The 20,592-nt window shown below is 27.0% G+C and overlaps 2 protein-coding genes across 4 annotated transcripts in view; both read left to right on the forward strand.

Annotated features, from left to right (window-relative positions):
• The window catches only part of LOC122497919 (cytohesin-1), a 96,583-nt gene extending 78,129 nt beyond the window's left edge, over window positions 1-18,454 (forward strand). For all 3 annotated transcript variants that reach the window (XM_043605344.1, XM_043605345.1, XM_043605343.1), the window contains 5 exons: window positions 8,894-9,499; window positions 12,688-12,799; window positions 13,603-13,830; window positions 15,271-15,340; window positions 15,479-18,454. In XM_043605344.1, the coding sequence (XP_043461279.1) occupies window positions 8,894-9,499; window positions 12,688-12,799; window positions 13,603-13,830; window positions 15,271-15,340; window positions 15,479-15,563 (1,101 nt within the window). In that variant the 3' untranslated portion in view covers window positions 15,564-18,454. The remainder of the gene's footprint in view (window positions 1-8,893; window positions 9,500-12,687; window positions 12,800-13,602; window positions 13,831-15,270; window positions 15,341-15,478) is intronic.
• A 676-nt stretch (window positions 18,455-19,130) lies between these two features.
• Window positions 19,131-20,417, forward strand: LOC122497924 (39S ribosomal protein L12, mitochondrial). The gene is made up of 4 exons (XM_043605349.1): window positions 19,131-19,273; window positions 19,631-19,859; window positions 19,955-20,092; window positions 20,192-20,417. Exons 1-4 carry the CDS (start codon window positions 19,212-19,214, stop codon window positions 20,306-20,308), a joined length of 546 nt encoding a protein of 181 aa, XP_043461284.1. The 5' UTR covers window positions 19,131-19,211; the 3' UTR covers window positions 20,309-20,417.
• The last annotated feature ends 175 nt before the right edge of the window (window positions 20,418-20,592 follow it).

The raw sequence follows: 20,592 nt of genomic DNA on the forward strand, positions 1-20,592 counted from the left end.
AATAGCTATAAAACCGTATGAGATAAAAATATTTTGTTTGTTGCTAATCATTTCTAAGGTTATCATAAACACAGGGCTCGGATTGTGCGACTTTTTTCGACTTTTCTAAGGAAATGTGACTTTTTTTGACTTTTTTGTGAAAAAATGCGACTAATCGACTTTTTCAAATTTTTTTTTAGTAAAATGCGACTGAAATTAAAATTTTTTTTTTTAATTTAAAGGAAAAAGTTTGAGTCAAAAAAATGTTCTGTTACATTTATTTACAAATTTCTTTCAAATTTTTCGAAAACATCAATAACTTCTTTTTTAAATAAATATTTAATTATTATTTTTCCATAGGAATTAAAATTTTTCAAAAGATTCAAATTCAAACCTTTTTGAAATTAAACAACTTATAAAAAATTGTTATAAAACATAAAGAAATCGATCACTCCGAGTCTTCGACTCGGAGCAATCGATGTCTTCATGTTTTATAATAATTAAAGAGGATCGAGTGTTAAATTAATTATTTTATATTATAAGACTTTATAAAAAAAAATTTTATTTATTTTTTATGAAAATAATTGAATTATTCGGAAAAAATTTATAAAACATTAGTAAGTAATTGAATTTTGCAGAAGAATTATGATATTTACAAAGATAATTGAAATTTTGAGGAGAATTTAAAAAAAAGTTTTATTATTTATGAAGATAATTAAAATTTTGACGAGAAATTTAAAAAAAAATTAAAAATAATTGAATTTCTAGAATGAATTTTATTATTTATAAAGATAATTTAAATTTTGACAAAAGAAGTTTATTAAAATTTTTGCAAATAATTGAATTTTAGAGAAGAATTTTATTACTCACAAAGATAATTGCAATTTTTAACAGATTTTTTTTTAAAAGTAATTGAATTTTGCAGAAGAATTTTGATATTTATAAACATAATTGAATTTCTTTAAAGAATTTTCGTACTTTTGAAGATAATTGAATTTTGCAAAGAATTTCATTCAGAACTTTTGAAAATAATTAAATTTTTATGTTGTATTTTATTATTTATAAAATTTTGACGAAAAATTAAAAAAAATTTTTGAATATAATTGAATTTCTGCGAAGAATTTTATTACTTTTGAAAATAATTGAATTTCAGAGAAGAATTTTATTAAAATTTTTTTTAAATAGTTGAATTTCGGAGAAGAATTTTATTATTTATAAAAATAATTGACATTTTAAAGAGAATTTTAAAAAAATGTTAAAAATACCTAATTAAAATTTTGCTATGAATTTTATTAAATTTTTTAAAGTTTTATTCCGGATTGTTTGATATTAATGTATCTGTTGTCAAGAAATGTGATTTTTTTACAATTTTGTGTTTTCTTTTTGTCGTTTTTTTCTAAGATTTCATGCGACTTTTTTTTTACTTTTTTGGAAATTTTATGCGACTTTTCGTGACTTTTGTTGTAAATTCATGCGACTAAAGCGACTTTTTTTGAGTCTAAAAGACGATCCGAGCGCTGTAAACAAATATAAGCTTTTTTAATTGAAAAAAAAATTTTTGTACGGTTTTTGAAAGCTTTTTTAAGTGTCCGATTATACAATCGGTTTAGGTGGCCGATTATACTGTTGGATTCTTACTTGTTTATTTACTAATTTTTTTAAACATGATTGATTTAATAAAATAGTTTTGTGTGATCGTAAGGAACAAAATCACATAAAAGAATTCGAAAAAAATATGAATTGCACTTTTAAAACAGTGTTAATTAAAAAGATTGCTTTAGGTGGCCGACTACTGTCGGATTCTTACTTTTTTTGTGAATTTTTTTAACGAATAAGAAATTTTTTTTGTAAAAATGATTGGTATACTAGTATTGTAGGATCATTAGGATCAATCACACATGGAAGAAATTTTAAATAAATTTTAATTGTAATTTTTAAACAGTATTCATTAAATAGTATATTAAGCAACAAGAGGAGAAAGGCAGCCATTTCTTTACGGTGATTTTTGTGACACGAGTGGAGGTCGAGGGCGCCGTAGGCGCCCCGAGACCGGAACGAGTGTCACAAAAATCATCGTAAAGAAATTGGCTGCCTTTATTCTCGTGTTACTTACGATATTTTTTATTCCTAATGCACAAAAGCGGCGATTTCAGATAGCAGACGACAGGGAGTAAAAGTCATTCACTTGTTCGATTTGTATGAAAATGGCGGCCGATTTCTCCCTTGGGCAAGAAAAATGCATGTGAACAGCTAATTTTCTTGCCCTTGGGAGAACACGGCCGCCATTTTCATACGGTCGAAGAAATGAATGACTTTCCTCCCTGTCGGCTGCTATCAGAAAGCGCCGTTTTTGTGCATGTGGGATAAAAAAGATTTTCTTAAGTGGCCGACTACTGTCTGGTTTACCCTACATAATATTATTCTTATTGTAATAATGATTATTAATATATAAATACTTATTTAAAGTTCTTTTAATTTGTTAATTTTTCCCTCAGGCCTCATTTTATATTGATAAACTTTTCATTTCGCTTGAAAATTATTTGAACCATTGCATTGGCAATTTTGAAAGTTTCCCCTCTGGAGAATAAAGCCCTAAACTCTCTCCCTCTTATCCCTCATTTTCTGCGTTAAATATAATAATTATAGAGTATAAGGCTTGAGGGTGCCTTTCCTCCCGAGTTTTTCTTCAACCCTCGCACACATTTATTTCTTGGTACACAATCGTCGTGTATATTCATAAAATTATCCTTTCTCCCTCTCGCTCTCTTTTTTTCCTAACTCTATATAGTTACTGCGATGGATATCTGCATTCCACAAATCTACGAACTATCTCTCTTGATTATAAATATGTTATGCTTGCGTGCAAAACCTCTCTTTCTCTCTCTCTCTCTCTCTCTCTCTCTCTCTCTCTCTCTCTCTCTCTCTCTCCTGATGGTCATGGTTTGCAAAAAGGGTTCGCCGATCGATAACGCGAATTGCAGTCTGCATGTTTCCAGAATATTGTCCCTAACTGAGAATAGTGGAGACCTTAGAGTATTTTTTTTTTTTTATTTATCTAGTGTATATCTACAGGGTCACGTTTCAACGTGACAATAATTATTATAATTAGATATGTTACACTCCACTTGAAATTTTATAGCGATCGTTTAACCTTTTTTTTTTGTTTTGCTTTCTTTCACTTTTATTATAATTGTTCCAATCGATCTTGAAATGTTGTTTATTTCGCACTTAAACTTATATTATTTGACAACTTTTCACTAATTTAGATTCAGAAATAATTTACTAGTATAGATATTTTATTTATTTACATTATGCATTATTATTTTGTTAGAAAAAGAGAAGCGGAATTTCTATGGATTCTATCTTTTCTTTTTCTTGTCTTTGGCGAGATGTCTTATAACGTATACAGGTGATGGAAAATAAAAGAAGCTCCATAATCACGTTCTTCAAGGGCTTCGCGTCTCAGTCGGTTTTATCTTCAAATACATTCATATACCATGATAATAAGATTTTATGAAACATTTTATTTATACTTTATGCCTCACCTGAATGTAGCTCAATCAATATTTTTTTTATCTTTATTTCAATATAATGTGTACGTTTCTATTTTATATAGTTGTTTGCAGTTTTTCGAAATAAATGCAATTTTTTATTCCTTATTATTATAATAAAATATGTGGAATTTAGAAGCTTGATTTAATTAAACGAGACGTGATATAAGGTGATTAAATTCAATTAGAAAACAGGAGGGAAGTTATGTGTATGGCAAAAGTTTTTTTTTCTCTCTCAAAAATAGTATATAAATTGCTTTCTCAAAAATACTTTTTCACTTTTTTCTTTACTGAAGAAGTGTAGAAAAAACGAAAAGTCGCGATTGTCATTGATGGGGGAACTATAAATATTCTCCAAACACGTTTTGTAATAACACGTGTTGCGAGTCCTGAAGACTTCCGGGGGATCAAAGAATCTCTTCATGTCGTTGTCCCATGTTATAACTATATCCGGACGAAAATAAACTAAACTTCCTTTCAAAAAAAATTACCTGAAAGGCTTAATGACAATTGATTTTTCCCCCCAGATTCGATTTTTTATTGCTCCAAATGTTCCAATTGAAATTCTATTAATTTTCTTGAATACATTTTCTAATATTGTGACGAAATTTTGTTTTAATGGTTTCCAACTAATAGTAATTATTATTATTATTATTATACAGATATATATTATTATTTTTGGTATCCAAAAACATTTTTGAAATACCTGAAAAACTTAAATTCTTCTTGAATTTTTTTCACATTAAAAAATTTTTAATCACAATGAATTTTCAACAATACGTTAATTTTTTCTAATAAATTTATTTATAATCATTAAATTCTAGGACAAGTTTCACGTTAACGTAGTTTACAGTGCTTATAAACAAAGATTTAAAAGAAAAAATGTTTTTCTATTCAATTTTTTGCCTGAAAACTATTTTTTAACAATACTTGTTCATTAACATTTAAAAAAAAATTTGTAAACAACAAAAAATATTCTTTCCATTCGTTGCATCATAAATATTGTAAACTTCATCTACATCAATTTTTTATAATTTATTTTTAATTAATTTAAAAAAGAATTCAATAAAAAACTGAAAAAAATTCAGTTGCATTCTTCCAATATAATTAAATTTCAAAAATAATCGAAGCAAGTTCTCCACAGTAACTAACTTTATTTATAAAATAAGTAGGAACTCTTAAAGTTTTAAACCAAATTTTTACCTCTAAAAATTATCTTTTTATTTAATTACACAGCCACACAAAAAAAAAAAGTTCTGATCTGGGGGTCTCACTATGTAGACTTTATGTTTTTTGGGTCGCTGAATCCGAATCCGAGGTCCATTTAACCTCATCAGATCAGGATTTTGACATAACCTCAAAAAACCAATATGGCGGACACATTTTTGAAAAGTTCATTGGATTCGCTTGAAATTCGTTACTCGGGGGTTTTTGGGGTCGCTGATTACGAATTTGAAGTCTGATTTCAAAAATTCAAAATGGCGGATCCAATATGGCGGACACATTTTTGAAAAGTTCATTGGATTCGCTTGAAATTCGTTACTCGGGGGTTTTTGGGGTCGCTGATTACGAATTTGAAGTCTGATTTCAAAAATTCAAAATGGCGGATCCACTATGGCGGACACGTTTTTGAAAAATTCATCGGATTCGCTTGAAATTCGTTACTCTGGGGTTTTTGGGGTCGCTGATTACGAATTTGAAGTCAGATTTCAAAAATTCAAAATGGCGGATCCAATATGGCTGACACAGACATATTGGATCCGCCATTTTGAATTTTGAAAAACCGACATCAGATTCGTAATCAGCGACCCCAAAAACCCCAGAGTAACGAATTTCAAGCGAATCCGATGAATTTTTCAAAAACGTGTCCGCCATAGTGGATCCGCCATTTTGAATTTTTGAAATCAGACTTTAAATTCGTAATCAGCGACCCCAAAAACCCCCGAGTAACGAATTTCAAGCGAATCCGATAAACTTTTCAAAAATGTGTCCGCCATATTGGTTTTTTGAGGTTATGTCAAAAGACCCCCAGATCAGAACTTTTTTTTTTTGTGTGGCTGTGTTATGAACTACTTTTAAATTTCTTTTTCATTAGGATTCGGAAAAGTCAAAATTCTGTCTGGAAATCAGTGACAATAAGGGAAAAACAAAATACTATGTTTCTGTGGCACTCCTAAAACAGGGTTGCCACAAAAATTTAATTTTCTTTTTCCCTGATTTCCAGAGAAAATTTAGACTTTTTCCCTGACCCTAAAAAATATTTTGATTCACTCTAAAAATTATTAGATAGGTACTTACTCAAAAAAATGTTCGACGCATTTATTTACGAATTTCTTTAACCCTTGAGCGGGTAAGCTGAAAAAATTACGTTAGCGGGCAAGCGGGGTTCATTGGACCCTGTAAAATTTAGATGCTTCTGTGAATTAAAAAAACGTAGAACTTTATATATTTGGTTTGCTTTTTATTATATTTTGAATTTTAATGCATTAAAGTATAAAAATATCATTGAATTTTAAATTTAACAAACAGAAAGCGGGGTCCAATGGACCCCGTTGCCCGCCCAAAGGTTTGAAAGGTTGAAATTCAATATCTTGAAAGAATATTAATACAAAACATGAAGAAATGGATAACTTCGAGTCTTCGACTCGGAGTGATCCATTTCTTCATGTTTTATATAATAATTAAAAATGACGATAAAATCTTTATTTTAAATTATAAAAATATTGTTACTGTAATTTCTTCAAAATTATTTTCATCATTTCAATTCAATTACTATTTTCTAGAATTTTTATTTAAAATTCTTCCTTAAATCAATTATTTTTAATAATTTTTGAAACAATTCTTTGAGAATTTTCAAATTCATTTGTTCACAATTCAATTTTACGAAAATTCGATTATTTGGAAATTCTTCAATTAAATATATATTATGTAGATAATAAAAACTTGAAATAATTTAAAAAGAAATTCAATTAATCTTTTCCAAAAAAAATTAGTTCTACAGAATTGTTAGTTAAATGTCTAAAAAATTCAGATTTTCGAAGATTTTAATTTGAAACGAATTCAAAATTACGAAAGGGCATGTTCCGTTATTTTTTATATAAATAAATAAATCAATAAAAATTCAGTTACTCCTAAAAATTCATGCCTTCAAAATATTCAATTATTATCTAAAATTTTAACTAAAATTAATTTTTAAATCAATTTTTATTAAAAAATTCTACGAGAATTCAATTATTTTAATACAAAAATAAGAATAATATTTAAACCTAAATTTAAATAATTGAATTCTTTTGACGAATTTTAATAAAATTTTTAAAAATAATTACATTTTTCGAGGAATTTTTTACCTTATGAATTTGTAAATTTTACTAATAAATAGAAATTTTCACTAATTTATTAGTAAAATTTACGAATTAAAAAGCAAATTCTTACTAATAAATTAGTAGAAATGACTATGTATTAGTAAAATTTGCTAATTAAAAAGAAAGAAACACGTTTTTTGAACATTTTTGAAGTAATGGAAGTAATTCAATTCACCAATTAAAACTATATTAAAAATATTAAAGGTGAAAGAAGTTAAAAATTTTTCCGAATCAATCTCGCAAATAAATCTCTTGAATAAGCTCAGAAGTTTCTACCTCATGAGCAGTCTACCGGCAATAAAAAGGTCGTGGGTTCGTATCCCACCATGCTACCGTTTTTTTCTGAGTTTTTTGATAATTTCAAAATTATTAATTAATTTCGAAAAATATTTTTCAGATTAAGCAGGTTTCTGTATTAGGGGAGCTGTGCTGTCGATACATACGAAACTCATGAGCTTATTCAAGAGATTTATTTGTGAGATTGATTCGGAAAAATTGTTAACTTCTTTCACCTTTAATATTGATTACCGAATGATACATTTATTTCCTTTAATTATATTAAAAATATAATTGAATTATTATAAAAAATTTTATTAATATTTTTGAAAATAATTAAATACTTTAGAAGAATTTTATAATTTATAAAAATAATTGAATTCTTGCAAGGAATTTTATTAATATGTATTTGCCCAAATAATTGAATTCCTGCAAAGAATTTTGTAATTTATGAAAATAATTAAATTCTTTCGAGTAATTCGATTCAAATTGAATATTGGTAATAATTTAATTCTCGTAATAAATTTTATCAACAAATTTTTAAACAATATTGAAATTCTGCGATGAGTTTTATTATTTATAAAAATAATTGAATTCCTAAAAAAAATATTATTGTTAATGAAAATAATTGAATCTCATCTTTTAAAAATTTTATGATTTATTAAAATAATGGAATTATTGCGAAGAAATTTATTTATTATTTTATTTATTTATTTGAACATAAACGGATTTCAAATAAACCCTTTCGTACAAAAGTACTTATTAATAATTGTACAAAAAGAGCCTTAAGAACGATTATTAATGTAAGTTATAAAACGCTAGGCTAGACTTTTTAAAATTTTTAAAAATTTGTAAATAATTAAATATTTGTGTAGAATTTTATTAAAAGTTTTTTAAAATAATTGAATTCTTTTGGAAAATTTTATTAAAATAATACCTAGTAGATATTGAAAATCATTGAATTGAGGAAAAGTTTTGATGTAATAATTGAATTTCTGCAAGCATTTGTAACTTCTTCAAAATTTTATAAAATTTCAAATTAAAACCTTTTTGAAAAACAAAAAAGACACCAAGATTCAGAATTTTCTTATGAATTTAAAAAATTTAATTTTTCCGGAACTTTTAATAAAAATCCCTGCCTTTTTCCTGACCTGTGGCAACCCTGTAAATATATATAATATAATATTTATTAATAATATATGCAATTATTATTTATTATAATGTATAAAGAAATTAAGTATTTTAGAAATTATAGGTATATAATAATCTAAACTTTAATTAGAGTTCCATTTTACTTTAATTAAAGTGATATACACGAAAACTTCCTCAATCTCCTAATAAGACCAAATTAATTGTACTGATCACGAATGGAAACAGATCTGGTTAAATTTAATTCTCACGGTACTAATCGATTTAACAAAACAAATTCGATTCCAGCGGTTATAAAACTAATTACTTTCACACCTTTCCCATTTTCTTGCTTTTCTAGTTGCATAAATTAATATAATTTATATTTTATACGTATTAGAATGAACAACAAAGTAGAGTAGTATAAATAAAAGCAATAAATAATTATTTTAAAAAATAAACGAGTAATTATAATGAAAAACTTGAATTTAAAGAAAAGATAAAAAAACAATTTCCTGGTGTGAAAAAAACAAAACAATTTTTTTTACATGAAAATTTCTCATATATCAGACGACTTATTTCATTTTTGTTTTTCAGCAACTGAAAGATGAGTTGGGCGAAGTTGTGGCCGAGATGGAGGCGATGGAAGGAGGTGGATTGGCGACGGACGAGTCGAAGCCATCGAATAAAGCAAAGCAAATGTCAATCGGACGTAAAAAATTCAATATGGATCCGAAGAAGGGAATCGAGTACCTGATTGAACATAATCTATTGACAGCAACACCCGAGGATGTTGCACAGTTTCTCTACAAGGGCGAGGGACTCAATAAGACGGCAATTGGCGATTATCTTGGCGAGAGGCACGATTTCAATGAAAGGGTACTAAGAGCTTTCGTTGAACTTCACGATTTCACGGATTTAATATTGGTTCAAGCATTGAGACAATTTTTATGGTCATTCCGATTGCCTGGCGAGGCACAAAAAATCGACAGAATGATGGAATGCTTCGCTCAACGTTATTGCCAGCTAAATACAAATATTTTCACCAATACCGATACATGCTACGTTCTCAGTTTTGCAATAATTATGTTAAATACCTCGTTACACAATCCAAGTGTCAAAGACAAACCAAGTGTAGAGCAATTTATTTCGATGAATCGAGGGATTAATAATGGTGGTGATCTGCCACGGGAACTTCTTGTGGTGAGTTGATCAAGATTCTTTAGAGTTCGATTTTTTTAATTTTTACCATTTTTTTCTGTCGGCTTAAATTTGAGATACGACCTTTTAAATATCTTTATATTGAAGCTTGTAAAATTTGTCAGAATTTTCAGATGCAGCTATATTTAAAAAAGAATTTGGCACTTTTCCAATATTTATTTTTCTACATTTTTATGTTGGTCGGTTTCATTCACACTTCCTTGTTGTTTTGCACTAGACGACACTTTTTTATTATCCATTACTTAATGGCAAATGTTTCTCCTCTTTTTTTGTGAGAGCATATTTTGTAAAATTTAAATGCAATAAATTTTAAGAAATGGAACTGTTAAGACATTTTTTTTGCATAGTAAATCTCGAAGATACACAAACTTAGATAGAACATAAAAACAAATGTATAAATTTGAATACGAAAAATAATATATTGTGTTTAAACTCTTAAAGTTTTTTAACAATGACTCATTATCTTTGTTAGGCTCTAAAAATTTTAGCATTTGAATTGTAAATATTTTTAACATTTAGTCAGATTTTGTGTCAATATTTTTTTCTCAACGAAATAATAGTAGAGATAATTTTTGCTTTAATTTTTGATAGATTACTAATTATGATAATATCAATCATTAATAACAAAAAATAATTTGGATATAATTACTAATTCGATAAAAAATAGAAAAATTAATTAATTCGAGAATTTTATTTTGAAGTAAAAAATTTATCAAATTGGAAATATATATATATTGAGACAAAAAACGAATCAAAAAGTTGCTTTTTGATCAATATCTAAGAGTGGAGAATATTTTTCACTGTACAACAAATTTTTGAAACACTAAATTTTCTATCTCAAATTGACTACTGTTTTTCTATTCTACTTGTTTTCTTTTGTCTTTCATTCTAATCCTTGTGACCCGAGTGAGTCACAAATTGCAAATCAGTTCCTTATTTTCTACACGTCTGGCAACTTTTTAATTTATATATACGTAAGAGACAAAAAAAATAATTAAGTCATTTTCATTCTTCAAGTACAAATAATAAAATGACGTTTAAGAAACTATTTTTAGAACAAACATTAAATGCTTTGTGAAGCTTGGAGTTTGAAAAAAAAAATCTCTATAATTTTGCCATACAATAAAAAAATAGAAAAATAAATGGTAATTTTCAATGCCTTGCTAATATGATTAACGAGATAAATGATTACAATCGAAATTGAAAAAAAGATTTTATTGAATCAATAGTGAGTCAAAATGCAATACACAAATGTATATTGTAAATTATTGATTTTGCAAATCTTGAGCACGTGATTTACAAACGTATATGAAGCATAAAAGCTCAACGACGTGTACAACTATATCGCTATAAAAGAAACAAGAATGACGTGTCAAAATAATTATGAAATGCAAGAAGAGGGGACAATAAGGTTTGTGATCTAGTGATTATGATTGAAATAAATCATTTTATCACAAGAACTTGTTCAGTTTTGTAATAACAGCAGACAATATATTTTATTCTCTTTTGCGCACGATTTATTATTGGTGGAATAAAGAAAATTGTTTTGAAAATTTTCAAATAAATTCATCTCTTCTCTCGATTCCTAGAGAATTATTAGTAATTATTATTTGAAGAAAAAAAGAACAATTTCATGAATTATTTAAAGGAACTTTTCGCCTTAATTCACTATTAAGATGACAGTCGCTGGAAGAAATAAATGTCTTACATAATTTTTAGTTTCTTGTTAAGTAATTTAAAGTTAATAAAAGTGAACGAGATGAGTGCAATTTTAAACAGAAAAAAATGATGAAGAGAAACTTGAATTTTAATTTAATATTTCAATGTTACTTTGTAAAATAAAACTTCAATTTATTTAATCAGTTTTTTGTTCGCAAGAAAAATTCAAAAGAATTGTATTATTTATTGAGAATAATTATTCTCTATAGATAATAAAATTCTTTGGATGAATTCAATGATTTTCAAAACAATTTTAATAAAATTTCACGAAAAGATTTGGTTTTTTTTTATATAATTAATAATTAAAATAATAATTTGCAATTATTTCCTGAAATTTTGATAAAATTCTTCGAAACATTTAATTATTTTCAAAACAATTTTAATAAAAATTTTGAAAAGGGTTCAATTATTTTTAAAAGATATTGTACAATAAAATTTTTTTGAACATTTAATTATTCCCAAAAATTTGTATAAAATTCTTTGTGAATTTCAATTATTTTTCAAATTTCCAATTAAAATTATTTTTAAATAACTACATTTAAAAAAAAATTAAATAAATTTTTCAAAATAATTCAATTATTTTCGAAAATTTTAATAATATTCTTGGCAATAAGAATAAAATTATTTTTAAACATTTGAATAACATTCTTTGGAAGAATTCGATTATTTTTATAAATACCTAATAAAATTCCTTGCGGGAATTCAATTACTTTCAAGACAATGTTAATAAAATTTCTCGAAAGAATTCAATTTCAATTTCAAAAATTTTGATAAAACCTTTCAAAGGAATTCAATTATTAAAAAAAAATTTTAATAAATACTTTTCAAGAATTTAATGATTTTCAATACATTAATTTTAAAATTGAAAGCATTGAAAAAGAAAAGTTATATTCTAAAAGAAAACAAAGAACCAAAAAAATAAAAAATTTTAATCTAAAAATTAATTTTTATGAAAATGATTAATTAAAATTTAAACAAATTCATTAATTTAATTTTGCGAAATAATTTTTTTTATTTCATTCATTTTATGGAATAATTATTATTTTAGTGAATAAATGCATTGTAAATATTCTCGAAGCTTTTTATAGGTCTGATTAATCTAAAGTAGGGTGTTAAAAGAGATAATTTTCGTCACTCTCTCAATCACTGGTTTTAATGACAGATTTATGTAAGCACTATAGTGCATAGAATTTATATTTTATAGTCTCATTAAAAAATTTACATTTTAATAATACGGTAATTATGGGGGAGAAAAAATTGGCAAATGTCAGTGAAAAATTGAAAGCGTTTGACACAATTTTTAGAGTGTAGGTAAATTTATTATTTATTTCCTTATTTAGTTACTTATTTAGATACTTATTTATTTAGCTATTTCTTTACACTTTTAATTAATTTATTTATAAATGTGGAGAAGATTTTTGATTAAAACGTAATTTTCCTTTGTTGAATAGAGTTTATACGAGAGCATAAAAACGGAACCTTTCAAAATACCGGAGGACGACGGTAACGATCTGATGCACACGTTTTTCAATCCGGACAAGGAGGGCTGGCTCTGGAAACAAGGTAATTTCGTCATTATCCATCTTGCGAATACGCTTATTGCTTTCGTCTTTCACTTTGCACGTCAGTTCATTACAAGACGAACGTTATTTGCGGTAGAGGAAGGACGAGAACTCTGGGAAAACAGTGGCGTAATTGTTCCATTTTAACAATATTTAATAATTATTATTAATTAGAAAAGAAAAAAGAATCTTTGCAATCTTTGCAATCTTTCGAACATGAGGACTAAGAGTTGCAAATTTAACTATAATATGTACTCCTTTCACTCATTGTATCTCGCGTCACACAATCTATTATGTAAAACTGAGGTTTGTAATTTGAAAATATTCTCTAAAAAATTAAATTAAAAAAATGATAAAAATTATTTCGAATTTTTTAGAGACTAAAACTTTGTTACGTCACTGTATTTTGAGCACAGTTTTTCTATCAAAATTGAGACAAAAAAGAATGAAAAGTTGATTCGTTTTTTTCTCAATTTTGATAAACTTTGAAAAATTGAGAGAGAGAGAGAGAGAGAGAGAGAGAGAGAGAGAGAGAGAGAGAGAGAGAGTGTCATTATCAAAACTTCATCTGTTGAATGTTAAAAAGCAATGTTTACTAATTTTTTTTTGTAAACTGAAAAGAAGAAATTAAAAAAGGAAATTTTGTCACTTTTGCCCCCTTCTGCTGCCCTATAAACGGAGACAGCAGGTAAATACGTTTTATCTTTCTTTCTTTTTTTTGTTTTTTTGCTGTTTCTCTTGTTTCTCGTTACTTGAATTGTCTTTTTTTCCTAAAGACTAAAGAAAAACGTTTAATTGTTTCAGGCGGACGTTACAAGAGTTGGAAACGACGTTGGTTCATTCTCAACGACAATTGTCTTTACTATTTCGAGTACACGACCGACAAAGAACCACGTGGTATTATTCCGCTGGAGAACATTCAGGTCAGAGAAGTACAGGATCGACACAAGCCTCATTGCTTTGAACTCTACGCCGCTGGCTCCGAGTTCATCAAGGCGTGTAAGACAGACAGTGAAGGAAAGGTCGTTGAAGGTACGTTGTTATAATAAACACATAACTGGGTAACGATAATTACGATAATAATAACAATGAGATCATTCCAATGCATTCACATCACACTCCAACTGTTTTCAACAATCTGATGCCAATCGCGCGCGCGCATTAAGTATTCTTTGCGCGAGCGGAGGGAAATTCTTTTCTTTTCTTTTTTTTATTTTCTGAGGATGGAAAAGGTGACAGATTTGCATTGAAAGGATGTTAATTGCTTCTCGACCGATTGTTCTAGAAACTTTTTTTATTTTCCTTTATTATCAACTTTTTTAAAGTCGAGTTATTTTGTTTTGGACGAATATGGACGAAAGTGTGGTTGCCACAGGTCAGGGAAGTCAATTTTTTGTTCCAGGCCTTGAATATTATGACTCTTTTGACTCTTTTGTCTTTTTTCGACCATTTTCAAAAATTGAAACTCTTTCGACTTTTCTTCCAAATATTGCAAGAAAATGCAACATTTATAGTATAAATTGAACATTATTTCGATTTTTATAGAATAGTGGAAATAAATAAATAAATTTAGTGAAAACTAACTACATATAGACAAATCTTTCAAAAATTATTTTTGAATAACTTCTCTAATTACATTTTCGAAATATAGGGGAGACTGGAGCGAAAGGTTAAATTTTGCATAAATGATTTTTTTTAAGCAATATAATCCGCTTAGAAGCAAATATTCATATATCAATCAAAAAACATTTTTAACAACATGTAAAAATACATTTAACATTTCGCCCCAGGGTGCATTTTTGGCTTCAACAACAAATATAAAAAGTCTGACTAAAGATATTTAGCAAATACCTTTAGGTATCTCTTCAGGGGACCCAAATAATGAAGTAAAAAAATCCCGATGAGAATAAATTCAAAAAATATACTTAAAAGTTGATATTTTCTTTTACGAAAAAATTTTCAAAAGTAGGGTGAAAACAAACTTTAAATATGGACACCACAAAAATGAACAGAATGTCACATAACTCCGGACATTTATTAAGAGTGATAACACCCTTCTATATTTAAAATTGCAATCCTCTAACTATTTCCGTTCGAAAGATAATGAATTTTAACTGTTTTCACAGTTTAACCTTTCGCCCCAGTCTCCCCTACAATTAAAAAGATTTTGAATAATTCAATTTTTGTAAAATTTAATTGAAAATAATTAATTTTTTCGAGCATTATTATCACAATTTTTGAAAATGAAATTTTGAATGAATTCTCAAAAATTTGAATGTAAAATCTGCAAGTGTAAATTTAAAAATGAAAAATATTAAAAACTAGCTTCTAAAAAATTATATTAAGGGTACATACCACTTTGTCATTTTCAAAAAAGCAAAAATTAGTTCAATTCTCGATTTCCGTAAATTTTTATTTAGTTTTTATTCGACATTATTTTCAAGGTTTTAAAATAATAATTTTTCTTTCTAGGGAAACATACTGTTTATAGAATGTCTGCTGCGACTGACGAGGAAAAAGAAGAGTGGATCAAATGTGTTCGGTAAGATTTCTTTTCCAAATTGAATAAAAAAATTATTTCTTAAGCTTAAAAATACAATATAAATTTTTAAAAATTTACTTTAATTTAATTTACTTTAACAAAATAAATAGATAAGTAATTAAACTTTTTATTTTCCAGGCAAAGCATATCTCACAATCCATTCTACGATATGTTGGCCGCGAGAAAGAAGAAGGCCCAAAAGACTCAGAGTTCAAAGAGTTAAAAACCGCAGTGTATAAAAGCCGAATTAAATTTCGGTTTGATGAATTCAAAGACTGTTCTCGTTCCCCTTGGGTTCAACGTAATCCTCTTGAGGCTTTGACCAAAAGTAGTCAAGAAAAAAAAAAGAAAAACAAGAAGAGGAGCTTGAACTTCGATCAAGGAAATCAATATTGTTGATGAACAACCACGATATTTGATGGGAGTTTTTGTTTTACAAACATGGTGTAGTACTCATTGTGTGAATCAACACTTGAAAGGAAAGAAAATTTTCCTTATGAACTTTTTACCAGTCTAGTATTTACATTCGTGCCTCACGTAATCGTAAAGAAAAAAAAAAAGAAAAAAAAAGAAAAGGAAAATGACTAATCCGATTAGTGAATAAATCGAATCGAAGAATAATTTCTATTATTCTCATTTCAAAAGTGAAAGTTACTTGAGAAACTAGAATTCAGTAATGATGGTAGATTATTCTAGTATTGAATTTAAAAATCTCAATATATCGAAATTAGAAATTAGTGAAGGGAAATGAAAAAAATATCTTTAAAAATTGATTTTGGCCATCAATATTTACAATAGTTTCTATTTTCTTTTAATATTTCGTTAGTCAATTTCCGAAAAAGAACTGAGCCAAAAGACGTAGGAGAAAAAAAGAAAGAAAGAGCCCGTATGAAAAAAAGACGAAGAAAAAGAAATTTAAAAAAACGCGTGTAGATTTTATTATTCTTGTATTTATTTGAACAAACTTGTAGATAAGGCTAGTTAAATTTGTTAATCTATAGATATATTTAAAAGAATAATAATCGGTTCAACTGTACTTCGCGTACAGTTTTGTAAGTATGACCCGATTGGTCAAAACATGACACTAGTTTAGGATTTTTTTTTCTGTAAGTATTGATTTGGTTTATCTATAAACCAGAAAACACATCAAATGTCGCCTACTTTCACACACTATTTGTATATTATTCGAAATGTGTTGAACTGTTCCTATTTTTTTTTTTAAAGAAAATTTCTCATCTATTTTTGAAAAAATAGAGTCGCTTCCATCGTTTCTGGTCAATTATCGCGTTAATAGACATATTTTTTATATCTATCTACGTGTGTGTGTGTCTTCCTTTGTAATATTTATATATGGAAAAAATTAATTAATTTCGTTTCTCGATTATTTACAAAAGGGTCTAATGTCTCAGTGATTGTTTAATATTTTAAACATAATCTACCACTGAATTTATACAGTACTTTTTTAGGAAATAAAATCAAAAAAGGAGGAAAATTATTTTAGAAGTTAAAATAATGAGAAGTAAAATAGACCCTTTTAATATTAAACGTTCATTAATGATTTTTTTAAGTATTTGTACATTTGATAATCGTATACATATATTTTTTTAACTTTACGTGTATTAAGTGTATGAATAGCGACTCTATTTTTTTGACATTAAATAAGCGCAAATCTGTTTCAAGATTTCCGATTTCGTATGAAAGAAATATTATATTATATATATATATAAATATTATATGTAAAAGACTTAGTACTCGATAATATTGAGTTCTATAATTAATCGAAATCACCATTTCTTTTGACAGAAGTTTACTTGTAAATAACACAATATCTAATAATGAACATAAATTACATACATTGTTTTTTGAAACTAGTCCTAGCAGCCGATCCGTCATGGAGAATAGAAAAATCTTTTCAATGAAAAACTGTCAAACATCGAAATTGCCTTATTAATTAGTGAACGTAAATTTGCTTAAGATTTTGTAGATAAGATTTATCGTATGTTTGCGCCTTTTTAAAAAATAAGTTGATTGTTTTTCCGACAAACATAAAAAACATGACGGACAGTAAAAATTATACGCAAAACAAGAAAAAAAGATTTCGAGAAATGACCCGTCCAAGAGTCATTTATTCTTACAGTCGAACCTTGTTAAGTGAAATTTAGTTTCTTGAAATAATTCAGTAAGAAATATTTAAATATAAATTTTAATTTTCTAACATAAGGAAAAAATTGAACACTGGTAAATATTAGTAATTATTGTTGCATTATCAAGCTTTCACTTAATTAGTTTTGACTGTAGCTGTATTCTTAATTTTGCATAAGGTATTTATATAGTCGTGGGCCAAAATCGAATTTTCTGCCACATGAGTTCATTTTTACAGTCGAACTCCTTTTAAGGGAGATAATAAAGAATCTTTTAATCACACTTCAAGGTACGACTGTATACAGTACAATAATTGTATAATATTCCAGATTCTCTTTTTAATTATTGAATAATTGGAAATTTTAAATAATCATTAATTAAATAAATCTTACGAAGACTGACAAATCTTCTACTAGTGGTAACGAACACAGTCAAACCTCGTTAAGCGAGCATGATTTATTCCTAAACTATTTCCCATAAATATTAACAATAGACTAGTGTTTCTATCGTTTCCCATTTAACGAGGTTCGACTGTTTTAATTGATTAATACAAAAATTTAGTGGTCAATTCAGGCTTTTTGTAGAATTGTGCGCAGCAACATTCGTCCCTTGAGCTTTTTAACGGCAAGTGTGTGTGTAACCAGAACAGTATTTTGTTGTGAAGAATTTTCACAAAACGCAAAAAAGATATAAAAAACGATGTCCTGTTTGTTTAATTTAAAATCGAATCGTCGTGTCAATCGTCTTCTGTCGGAACAGTTTAAGAAAAAACAAAGTAAATAAAACTGATATAGATTCAGCGTGCAATACGTCAAATTTGTATAGAGATGAAAAGTGTACATTTTCCTGTATATTGTTATTTTTATTTGATAATTGTTATGGTTACATAATGAATTAAATATCGAATCGAAATCATATAGTATGTGTAATTATTTAAATTTATTAATAAAATAATATTTTCATTTCGTTAAATATTTGTAGATTATTTTTGGTTAACTGCCTAACAAGTAATTGAAACAATAATTTTAAAGGGAAGGAACAGTGAAATTTCAACCCTTCGATAATTACGTTGTTAAAAGGGGCCAATTTTTTTACTGGCATTATTTAGGATCTGAATTTATTCTAAATGTATAGTTAAAAATGAAAAAAAAAGTTTCGGCCATTTTAAAAATTTTATTTTTTGAGAAAATCAAAATCTTTTAAGTTATAAAAAAATCGGCAATGAAAATTAATAAAAATTACAAGAGCAATTCAAATTTTTATTTTTTGAAAATTTTGAAAATTTAAAAAAATGTTAACTACCTAATTAAATTTTCTTTAATTTTTCAAAGTATATTATAATTTAAAATACCAAAATTTGTTAGAAAAAACATTAACCACCCATAAAAAACAAAAATTTAGATAAGTTAAAATTTCACACCGGTCCCTCCCCTTAATATTTAAAAGTTTTTTTTACTTATTAACGTTATTTGAATTATAATCTAATATTATAATAATGTTTTACCCAATATGACAAGTGTGTTTTTTGAAAAATTTAGTACGTACTTTATATGGTTAAATTATTTTTTCAAATATTGTTTTTCTTATTGTTGAATTTAAATTTTAGCGCCAGGAAGACGCGCGTGCGCACTGACTTCAAGTTAAACGCCATCTTCGGCTACCTTTCTGAAACAAATAAGCGGTGTGGTTGGCTTTGTTATTTATAAATTGCAAAATTTAACAATAAAAAATGAATTCCATTCGTGTAGTATTACAAAAGAATATGCATCAATTGCGGCAATTTCACAAATGGTAAGCACAAAGTTGTCTTAATTGTTATCACCTTAATTTACAACTTTTATAAAGAAACATAACCTCAATTGTATTCTTTACTATCAAGAATTTTTCTTATTTTTAAAAACCTTAAAAACTAATAGTTAAGTAAGAAGGTATTTATAAATAAGTTAATGTTTAAGATTTACAAATTATAAATGAATTTTAGTCCATTGTCCTTTAATTCAGAATTAGATTAATTATTTATTTTATTATTCTCCTAAAAAATTTGAACATTTTTGTTGTTTTTCTTTCTATATTTGAATTGAATGATACCTATTTGTAAATTATCTTCTTGTTTATAAATTAGGAATTTGTTTTCTTTCTGCTTTTTAGCATTGCTCTTTGCCAAGCAGAAGCTTCTGCTGCCGTTGCGGAAAAAATGACAATTCCAGTACCCGAAGGAGTTGACAAACCAGTTAGTGCTAAAATCGACAAAATTGCCAATGACATTTCCGCATTAAATTTAATTGAAGTTGCAGAATTGAGTGACGTCTTAAAAAAACGATTAAATCTTCCTGATGCACCAGTTATGCCAATGGGAGGTTTTCAAATGGCATCACAGGTAGGAATAAGTAGCAATTATTACTAATTTATTACTAATATAATAATATTTTTAGAATATTTAATATTTTATTCACGCGATTCATTTTCCTGTAGAAAGATGATGAGGAAGCCGAAGCTCCAAAATCCGTACAAACTTCATTTACGGTTAAACTAACTAGCTTTGAGGACAGTAAAAAAGTTGCACTTATCAAGGAAATTAAAAATCTTCTTCCTGGAACAAATCTCGTTCAGGTAATATCATAAATGGAAAAATATTTTGCAATCTTTTTCTAGTTTAATCGCAAAATTTAGTTTTATCAGCTTACTAATACCGAGTTTAATTAATTACAGGCAAAGAAGTTCGTTGAAAGTGTTCCAGTTGTTGTAAAAAGTGATGTATCAAAAGATGAAGCTGAACAATTGAAAGAAGCAATAGCCAAAGCCGGTGGTGTGACAGAAATTTTATAAGTAGTTTTGGTAAATCAAATTTTATTCTACTTGTGTTTAGTAAGGACAAAAAAAATTGTACAATAAAATTAGAAACAAATACATATTATACATTTTTCTATACACTGTATACATATAATGAATAATTATTACTAATTTTCATATAGAAACACCGAAAAGATAAAAATCATTATGCAAGTGTCTTCCAGTATTCAAGAACTAATTATAATTTTTTTTGCAAATACACTTGATATAATTGTCGCATTATCGATAAAATAAGGGGCGTACAAAAAGTGGAAGTACCC

This window comes from Leptopilina heterotoma, unplaced genomic scaffold, assembly GCF_015476425.1.
Source record: "Leptopilina heterotoma isolate Lh14 unplaced genomic scaffold, ASM1547642v1 Lhet_14, whole genome shotgun sequence".
NCBI lineage: Eukaryota > Metazoa > Arthropoda > Insecta > Hymenoptera > Figitidae > Leptopilina > Leptopilina heterotoma.

Bases quoted from the DNA above. Each gene is read 5' to 3' on its own strand.
- LOC122497924 (XM_043605349.1), top strand. From the start codon at position 19,212: ATGAATTCCATTCGTGTAGTATTACAAAAGAATATGCATCAATTGCGG. The intron at 19,274-19,630 runs GTAAGCACAAAG...TCTGCTTTTTAG, and splicing joins TTGCGGCAATTTCACAAATG to CATTGCTCTTTGCCAAGCAG. The intron at 19,860-19,954 runs GTAGGAATAAGT...ATTTTCCTGTAG, and splicing joins GTTTTCAAATGGCATCACAG to AAAGATGATGAGGAAGCCGA.